This window comes from Heptranchias perlo, chromosome 9, assembly GCF_035084215.1.
Source record: "Heptranchias perlo isolate sHepPer1 chromosome 9, sHepPer1.hap1, whole genome shotgun sequence".
NCBI lineage: Eukaryota > Metazoa > Chordata > Chondrichthyes > Hexanchiformes > Hexanchidae > Heptranchias > Heptranchias perlo.
In genome coordinates, this window is record NC_090333.1 from 66,530,463 (window position 1) to 66,540,367 (window position 9,905).

The following is a 9,905-nucleotide window of genomic DNA, read 5'->3' on the forward strand; positions in this document are numbered from 1 at the left end:
TGTAAGAACATGAAATCTAAGTACAGTCAACGTAAACGCGAGTAACTGCAGTTATTGCTTAGCTGGATGCATCACTTGACCATATTTTCCAGAACACATTTAAATATCATGGTTGGGCAATAAAATATAATTAATGGGATGTGGTTTGTTGACCTGTTTCAGAGGGTCTCATACAAAAGACCTGTGATGTGCAGTTTGCGCCTGTGGCTTACGAATTATTCCCACTCTTGAAAATACCTTGGTATCTGATAATTAAGTAATGCACCTATTGACGTTTAAATATTTCAATACTGAAGTCCTGATTTTAACTACCCACCCAGCGTGAACAGAGCGGGCGGGTAGTTAAAATGGCGATCGGCGGATTTGCGCCGCGTTCCCACCCGCCGCCATTTTACCCAGGTACACTTCAGGCACGGGAGGGCTACCCGTGTCAGGCAGGCAGAGCCTACTTAATATGCTCATATCACAGCCCCATGATGTCATCGGCTCGGCAACAAGCTTTTTTTTTACTTCAAATCGCAGGGGGAAGCCCGCACAGTGCCGAACCTGCCAGCCAAACCCAGCAGGTGGAAGCCCGCACGGTGCCGAACCTGCCAGCCAAACCCGGCAGGTGGCAGCCCGCACGGTGCCGAACCTGCCAGCCAAACCCAGCAGGTGGAAGCCCGCACGGTGCCGAACCTGCCAGCCAAACCCGGCAGGTGGCAGCCCGCACAGTGCCGAACCTGCCAGCCAAACCCAGCAGGTGGCAGCCCGCACGGTGCCGAACCTGCCAGCCAAACCCAGCAGGTGGAAGCCCGCACAGTGCCGAACCTGCCAGCCAAACCCGGCAGGTGGCAGCCCGCACGGTGCCGAACCTGCCAGCCAAACCCGGCAGGTGGAAGCCCGCACGGTGCCGAACCTGCCAGCCAAACCCGGCAGGTGGAAGCCCGCACGGTGCCGAACCTGCCAGCCAAACCCGGCAGGTGACAGCCCGTACGGTGCCGAACCTGCCAGCCAAACCCGGCAGGTGGCAGCCCGCACGGTGCCGAACCTGCCAGCCAAACCCGGCAGGTGGAAGCCCGCACAGTGCCGAACCTGCCAGCCAAACCCGGCAGGTGGAAGCCCGCACAGTGCCGAACCTGCCAGCCAAACCCGGCAGGTGGCAGCCCGCACGGTGCCGAACCTGCCAGCCAAACCCGGCAGGTGGCAGCCCGCACGGTGCCGAACCTGCCAGCCAAACCCGGCAGGTGGCAGCCCGCACAGTGCCGAACCTGCCAGCCAAACCCGGCAGGTGGCAGCCCGCACGGTGCCGAACCTGCCAGCCAAACCCGGCAGGTGGCAGCCCGCACGGTGCCAAACCTGCCAGCCAAACCCGGCAGGTGGCAGCCCGCACGGTGCCGAACCTGCCAGCCAAACCCGGCAGGTGACAGCCCGCACGGTGCCGAACCTGCCAGCCAAACCCGGCAGGTGGCAGCCCGCACGGTGCCGAACCTGCCAGCCAAACCCGGCAGGTGGCAGCCCGCACGGTGCCGAACCTGCCAGCCAAACCCGGCAGGTGGCAGCCCGCACGGTGCCGAACCTGCCAGCCAAACCCGGCAGGTGGCAGCCCGCACAGTGCCGAACCTGCCAGCCAAACCCGGCAGGTGGCAGCCCGCACGGTGCCGAACCTGCCAGCCAAACCCGGCAGGTGACAGCCCGCACGGTGCCGAACCTGCCAGCCAAACCCGGCAGGTGGCAGCCCGCACGGTGCCGAACCTGCCAGCCAAACCCGGCAGGTGGCAGCCCGCACGGTGCCGAACCTGCCAGCCAAACCCAGCAGGTGGAAGCCCGCACGGTGCCGAACCTGCCAGCCAAACCCGGCAGGTGGCAGCCCGCACAGTGCCGAACCTGCCAGCCAAACCCGGCAGGTGGCAGCCCGCACAGTGCCGAACCTGCCAGCCAAACCCGGCAGGTGGCAACAGAATGGCCAGAAGAGGCCGAGGTAAGTCTGATTATTTCAATTTTTGTGAGGATTCCTTGTGGGCCAGGAGGGGCAGGAGTCCTCCCTGGGCCCCGCAAGGAAACCTTGGGTTGCCTCAGCCCCAGCCTTCCCTCTCCCTCCCACTACTAACAGCTCTTTGGAGAGCACCCCCCCCCCCAACCCCCTCGCTAACCTTATGATGTGGACCATTCCCCGGTGCAGCCGGCCTCCCGCTTGATTTCCCGCTCCCGCCCATCAGCTCTGATATCATTCCCGGCAGCTTCAGGCGGGAGACCGTGCCGACAAAGGCCCGGGAGTTAAAATGGCCAGGTCTTCACACTCAATTCCCTGTGGGGGATTCTCGCCTGCGCTGCACCGAGTTAAAATCGGGGCGTAAATATTATTAAATATCTAAATTATTCCAATAAGCCTTTCCACTTGGTGTCTCTATTCAAGATCATTCCACATTCCCTGCTTTTCTGCACAGTTTGCTCAATAAATTATATGCACTTCATTTTAAAAAACATAATTTGTGATACATGATTGGTTTATATAAAAAAATAAGAACGCAGCTACACAGACTGCGCAGTCGTTTGTTTCTTTGCAGGGCATGTGACAAGCCAATTTACGGACAGTTTTTTTCTACTAGTGAAATAAATGCAATTCCTATCTTCTGAAGGGAGTGGATTTTTTTATATTCCCTAAATTAAATCTAAGAGCCTCTCCTCCGTTATAATTGCACATTGATTCAGCCCTCCGTCTGAACGTACAAACACCAGGATGACACAGAGTGTTGCACTCTCTATTGGTCTGGTTCCCTTCCATCTCCTGACAGCAGTTTTGATGAGCAGGCATCCTGATACCACTCGAGGGATAATACCCGATCATTGCTTGAAATTTGCTATTCAAAAAAGCTGTTGTTTCTATTTTATATATAAATATTTCTCAAGTTTTTCTAACATATGATGAATGATGTCCAAAGAACAGAATTACAAATATTTTGGCAAGTACTATTCTATTCTGCAATTACAGAATAACAAATAGAGCTAATGGGGGACTTTTTGACTTTGTGCGATGGTGATATTGTGCAATGGTGATAGCGAGTTTGGCAGCCTGTCTTCCCATTGAAGTCAATGGAAATAAAAATGGGGAGAGATGTAAAACGGGCTGCTGACTTGCCTTTGCCCATTTTACACTGTCACACAAAGTCAAAATGACCCCCAATAAGTGTTGGGCTCTGTTTGGGGTTTCAACTTTTGGGATCCAAAACCTCTGAGATTGTGGAAGCTAAACTGAAAAATGGTTTCATTCATTAAACCTGGTCTGTGAGCCTCGCTGGTAGATACATCTCCTCAACCTCCCCCCCCCCCCCCACCATCTTCCTCACCACACACCCCACCACCATTTTAAAGTACTGAAAATGTGATTGACAGATATAGACTGTAAGTGACCATGGGGGGTAATTTTCACCTTCACCGTTTGGGCAGTAAACTGGCGGACTGGATTACCTGCTGATTGGGGTTCTATAGCGGGTGGGCGGTCTTATCCCCCAGTTTGCGGCCCAAGCGGTGAGGGTGAAAATAATCGCAGCATCTGCTCACCTATTTGCCCACTAGCCCAGGCCAACTGCATTAAGACCACACAGGCACTGAAGGGCTGATTTTAACTTTTGGCAGTGCTGGAAAACGGGCAGTAGCCGATCGATTCATCTCTTAAACACTCCTTTCAATGGAAAGGAAATTGGGGCGGAGTGTATTAGGAGCGGCCCTTGAATGCAAAGGCTCCGCTCGACACTATGGGGTTGCATCCACCTGTCCCCGTGATATCTCTGTGAACACTTGAACCTACAAAGGAAACAAAAATGGGGGAGCTTCTTCTTATGGGTGTTGCCAGAGATACTTTGCCACCATTTGCTGTACTAACAAGAAAATTAGTGATGGCATTGCCTGTGCATTCTGCACATGGCTGGGCATGGAAAAAAAACAGGTGGAATTGTAGCACTCTTTATTTTCTGAAAGAACCGGCTTCTCCTGATCCTGCAGTGGTCTCCATTAGATCAAATTCAGGAGTCATGAATGAGCTTGAAATGCCTAATTCCAATTAAAATTTTTTAGTACTAATCTCTAGTAAATGAGGCACCTGGTCTTCTGGATGATTCATTTCTCTTCTATGTTGGGCAGCTACGTTTTCTAATGTTACTGCAGCATGTACACAGTACACCTGATGCAAAACAGGGATGCTCATTGGGGCAGTTGCAGGCTATATAGCAACAACCATAATTTCAGTGCTCACTCTCCTCCTGTATGGCAAATGTCAGCATTAGCAGAATGGTCATGTACCGTTACTTAATATCTCAGGAACAAAACTGGGACTTGTTTAGGGGCCATAAGAGTTATCAGTTTCATAAGAATCAAAAGATGATGGCTGCTGTTTTCTTTATTTTCATAATTAATATGTTTGGCACAATTTTAAAGTACTGAAAATGTGATTGACAGATATAGACAGTAAGTGATCATTTTTATATCTCAGCACATTGCCAGGGGATTTCTATCAATAGTTTTATTTTGCACCTATCTATAGATTTGATTGTACATATTTTAAATGAATAAAAGTATATTCTTTTTAATAACTGAAATTTCTTTTCTAAACAATCTTACCTTGGTGGTATCAGGTGGTGTACTATAAATAAAACATATTTCTAACTTTTATAAAGTTTTAACATTGACATTTCATCACTGGATGTAGGGCACCATAATTAAAATAACCCTGCACAAGTGAATAGGCCATCTTAGCCTGGAATGTCAATGTATAAACTATATAATTAGAAAAAAACTGGTGCCTGTTACAATGAGAGATATAACCGTTCGACATTTAAATGCTAGAGTCATCTGCAACAAGATTAAATCATTCACTGTTTATTTGCAAGTTATTATTTTCTTTTCCCATTGCATGCTCAACTTTCCAGGGCATGTTGTAGATCTGCTATCAGGATTGCCTTGGGATTTCAGGACAATCTTTCCTTATCTTAGTCTCTTTTGGAAAGATAGTGGCTCATTAGTTTACACCTACATCGAGGGAATTGAATTAAATTGTTTATGCTTTCTAAGGTCCTTTGAGTTACATTACAAATGATATGTCTTTAGAAAAATAATTTAAATTATTTTTTAAAAAATGATATTTTCTATTAAAGTCAAAGAAAATGTTTCAATTAACAGTCTGCTCAACTCGGTCACATTTGAATCTTATGTTACTTTCAACACTGGGGAAACACGACTGAATTGATCATTTATTTTGTGATGAATTTTAATTGAGCAATTAATGCCTTGATTCAGATCAGTAACATCATTAGTTGTATATCATAAGGTGTGCTGAAACAAGAATCTAGACAAGAAGGTAGCTGGACAAGATTGAATTTTCCTAACTGCTTAACATCATGTTTTAGTTGTATCTTACAAACCCATTGTGGTTCTGGTGTCAATTATATGTTTGTCAGATCCATGCCAATGTTGTACATTAAAGGTCAGCCAAATCACTCTGTAATACAATTAACTGGAGTGATACTCTCAGTATGCAGATGATGACAATAAAATTGAAAAAAAACATGAATTTAAGTATTTGTGAAAAGCAACCAGATTGTGTTAGAATCTGACGGGGTAATTTTAACTTTGGGTGATAGTCTATAAAGGGCGATATCACAAGGCAGCTGTTGTACACTTCTCCCTATTTTCATTGCCATTGATAGTCCGATATCACCCATTTTACACTATCACCCAAAGTTTAAAATTACCCCTTTATTATCTGAATACATGTGGCATCTGATAGATTGGCCTGCTGTCTTGAATTACAGTTCAGTAATAAAACATGATTACAGAGGGAGACTGCTGAAATGAGATATTGTTTTCTCTAAATCTTCTTACTATGAATTACATTTTGTGCTGCCTCTAGTTACATGCCATTTCATGAGTTTCCTTTTTATCTTTGTTATTATATTTTAAAAGAATCTACAACACAAATCAACATGGCGACATGAATGACTGCAGTGCTGCATAAATTGCAATTACATTGGAATTTGAAGTGAAATAGATAGAAAGCTTTGAACTGCAATCTAATCAACACCAACAAAATTTCTGCAAGTTTTCTGAAGAATAAGTAGTTGAAAATTGTGCATACAATATTGGTCATATGAACAATTGCAGGACTATAAATAGAAGATGTCATGCATAATATACAGAGTATTTCATCCATCTGACTTGTTTACTTGTTTCTGGATTGAAAAATCCAGGTCTAATTCTGCTAAATTAAAGTTGCCTTGTTGTCAGCGGGTCTTTGTGGCTTTGTTGAAGTTTACTTGATGTCAAAACTCGGTTCATTATACACTTGATAAGACAAAACTGTTTGTATCTGTTGAAGATGTGTGTTACACATTATCAATAACGACTAATTAAATGCTTCACATGTTTGGATCCACAGTCTGTTGATCAATATTTACCATCACGTAAACTTAAAACAAACGTTTCTCTGATCAATCGATTCACTTACGTCGTGCTATAGATAGGGCAAGTGATTTGACACAGTGCAACAACTCACAACAAATCCCTTGAATTTAAACACTTAACCGTGAATTGTTGCCTGAGTCCTGGAATTTTGCATTAACTGTCCTGAGGCAGTGAAAGCGCAGGATCTGAGAAGTAACATGGCATTTATTGCAACAAATCACTTGCCCTAGTTACAAGTACTTAAATCCCATGGTGAGAGGCTTACAATAAAAGTTTTGTTTCGGATATTGTTCTGTATAAGTCTAGATTTTATTTGATGGAAACCTGTGTTAATTACTAAAAAAAAACGGGGGCTTAACCATAACAATGTAGCATTCACATTGAGCAAAAAATATAAAGCGCATGAATATGTACAAATTTACTACTTGGTTATTAACATTAAGCACGTGCTGAAGTACATTTGCTCACCTTTCGAGGCATGTTGCTGGTAATGCAGCTAACCCTTTGCACATTTTGCCAGCTGATACTTCTCCTCTGATTTATCAACTTTCAGCAAAGTAAAATCTCTCTAAACTTGAGCTATTTCTGCTGCTCGCTACCCAGCCGTGTAGATTATATACAGGCTCTCTCCCCACGAGTGACGCCGGCCTGTCAGCCAATTAAATCTTTCAGAAGTAATTATAGTCCAGGGAGCACGTGAATCCCTCACTGTAAAGAGGGGTCTGCAGACTCCAGCCTCCAGCAGTACGAATGGAAAGGTCACACAGTACTGCAAAGAAAAAAAATCATATCTGCCCTTTTAAAAATAACAGTCACAGATGTCCATAAGATTGTGTAAAGTGGAGCCATAAGTTGAGATCCATTCTTCGGATTTTGCTTTATCCAAACAGATCTTCAGCAGGAAGCCATTGTATTTAATGATCTGCGTACTGTGAATGTCCTTTGAAGTTTTTTAAATATGTTCTTGCATTTATAGTAATATTAAACAATGAGTTCTTGCATGCCTGTGATATAAAACTGGTGAAGGAATTTTCAAACACAAAAAAGACACACTAAAAACAGGCAACTTGTGATTGGTAGACAAAACTCGCTGATACTAAAGGAAATTGTAACTTGAAAATCATTTGTGAATTTTCACAGACAATGCTATCCTCAGAGCAGGTTGTTAGCTAGAGGCTGGGCCAGTATAGATAAGTAACATTATAAGATACAGAATGGAGATAGAAGTGATTGGAAGTGAGTTGCAGGTTGTTCAGCATTTAACATAGAACAAAACATTAAAGTTTTAAGTACAGACCTTGATCAGAACTACACAACAGTCATCCAGTAACATCTGGAGTTCGGAAGAGTATAGCAAAACAAAAGGAGGGATTTTTATTCCAAAGCTTTTCCAGTGGTTAAGTACACTGGATGATAGAATGTTTGTGGTTCTTTTCATTTTTTTTGGCTGAGAGGAATTTGAGGTCATAAACTAAAATTCTTTTAGTCTTTGTGTTGCAGAGATTTATGTATCAGTATAAAATGGCTACTTTACACCCTTTGTTTTAAAGCATTATTTTCCTGATAAATTGTTTTGCATTAGGGTGAGGGGGTACTCTTGTATATTTTGCTGTAATTCTTTTTTGGTGTACGAGTATCTCTACTTGTGTTCCAGCATTTAAATGTACCAGAAATGTGCCCGGGATTTGGTTTGCTGCAATTTAGTTGGACCAAATAACATTTAAATGAAATACGGGAGCTATATGGAACCACAGAATGACTTTCGATTCACACAACTCTAGTCTCTTAACAAGTGATCATTTCTATATCTTTTCAATTATTGTTTGTTTGTTCAGAAATGCTGCTATACTTTTACAGAATAATGTGATGGTTGTCTATATTCTGTGGTTAACAGCAATTGATTATAACAAAGCTTACTGTTATCTTTTAAACTGTGAGCACTAAAACTGTGGAATGACAATTAAATAGTATTTTTGAGTCTTATTTTAATTCCTCAAGGTTTCATTGCAATTATATAATGCAGCTAATTTTTATACTTTTAAGAAGAAAAGGTATGTAGTAAATGTGATTCCCATTTGGGTTGGCTGGCCAGTAGCACCAGATTGAGTAGGTGTGTTTTGAAAAAAAGCCACAATGTAGCTTCTATCTTGAGATGAAACACTTTGTTCTGTAACCCTCTTGTGTAATCAGAAAGCCCACGATAGCTGTTGAAAAAAGCCTCGAATCCCCACATGATTAAGAGCAGACAATGTGAGTCGAGGCCTGGGTTTAAACTCATGACCTCCTGGCTGGGCGTCCAGCTGTCTGCCACAGAAATTGCCAGGCCACCCAACAGTTATGATCTGTCTTAAAATTGTAATTGTGCTGGGGATGAGATTTGAACGTTTAAATGCAGCGACGCCCTGTTGCAGGAATGTCCTGTTTTCCCAAGAAAAACGGTCCTAGAAACAGGAAGTTCTTCCAAAGGGATTTTGCTGTCACAAGAGTATTGGGTCTTCACAACTGAATCGAACATACTTTAAAAGTAGCATTACGTTAATGAGGATTATGGAGGAGAATTTGAAAGTCATTGCGCCTGTTTTTTGGGTGTTGAATCGTTAATGGGGGAGGAGGGGATGAATTTTAGGTTGCAGCCACCCACACCCAATCTCCTCCAGAAGTGCGCCGGCCAAATCAGAAGCCAGCGACTGCTAGATGCGCAGGGCGCCTGCCCGAAGCAGCCGGTAGGAACCTTGCATAAGCAAATCGGGGTTCTAATGCTGGTTGTGGAACCCCGAGCTTCCTCAGTCAGCAAATGGGCAGAGCTTGCATCACGAGTGTTCCGTCCAGTTGTTCTGGGTCTTCAGTGGCCAAGCCAGGAATCCTTAAAGGGACCACTGCAAGCCGCTCAAAAAAGGGGAGGAAGATTTTTATTACTTTCATTTCTGTGGTGCCAGGAGGAGTACTTCTGCTCTTCCTGGCTCCACAAAAATACTGCCGGCCCCCGCTGGCCTGCGCCCGCCTCTTTCTGCTTCGCCTACCCCCATTTCCCCCCTCCCCCAAGAACTATCCGTGGGCCGACTCGATGTTGGAGCCGGCCAAACTTCTGACGGTTCTGACCGACGAGCTGCAGCGGGACGCCCGATTAGCATAGCAGCCCACCAGTTTAATGTAAATGCAGCCCGAAGCCCCAGGCTGACATCTTCGGGTGCTTGTTGGGATCGTGCTGCCCATATCGCATCGGAGACCGGCCCGAGTTGAATTTTTCCCCCATACATATAATATCATTAGAACTAAAGTACTTTTTCTTAAGTCACCGTGCTACACATACGGTATGACTGATTTTGCTGGACAAAGCATGCAGAATGCAGAAGTATAATTACCAAAATAAAGGTAAGTGCACATATGAATAAGTAGCAGTCAGAAAATACATTCCACATTCATTGCAATGGCTGCTAATTATAACACACTTTGTTATAAGAGTATTGCAA

General features: G+C 44.4%; 1 protein-coding gene across 1 annotated transcript in view; it reads right to left on the reverse strand.

Annotated features, from left to right (window-relative positions):
* Positions 1-7,045, reverse strand: part of LOC137325501 (regulator of G-protein signaling 5-like) — a 44,195-nt gene extending 37,150 nt beyond the window's left edge. The window contains exon 1 of the mRNA XM_067990669.1: positions 6,904-7,045. Within this exon, the coding sequence (XP_067846770.1) occupies positions 6,904-6,947 (44 nt within the window). The 5' untranslated portion in view covers positions 6,948-7,045. The remainder of the gene's footprint in view (positions 1-6,903) is intronic.
* Between the last annotated feature and the right edge of the window lie 2,860 nt (positions 7,046-9,905).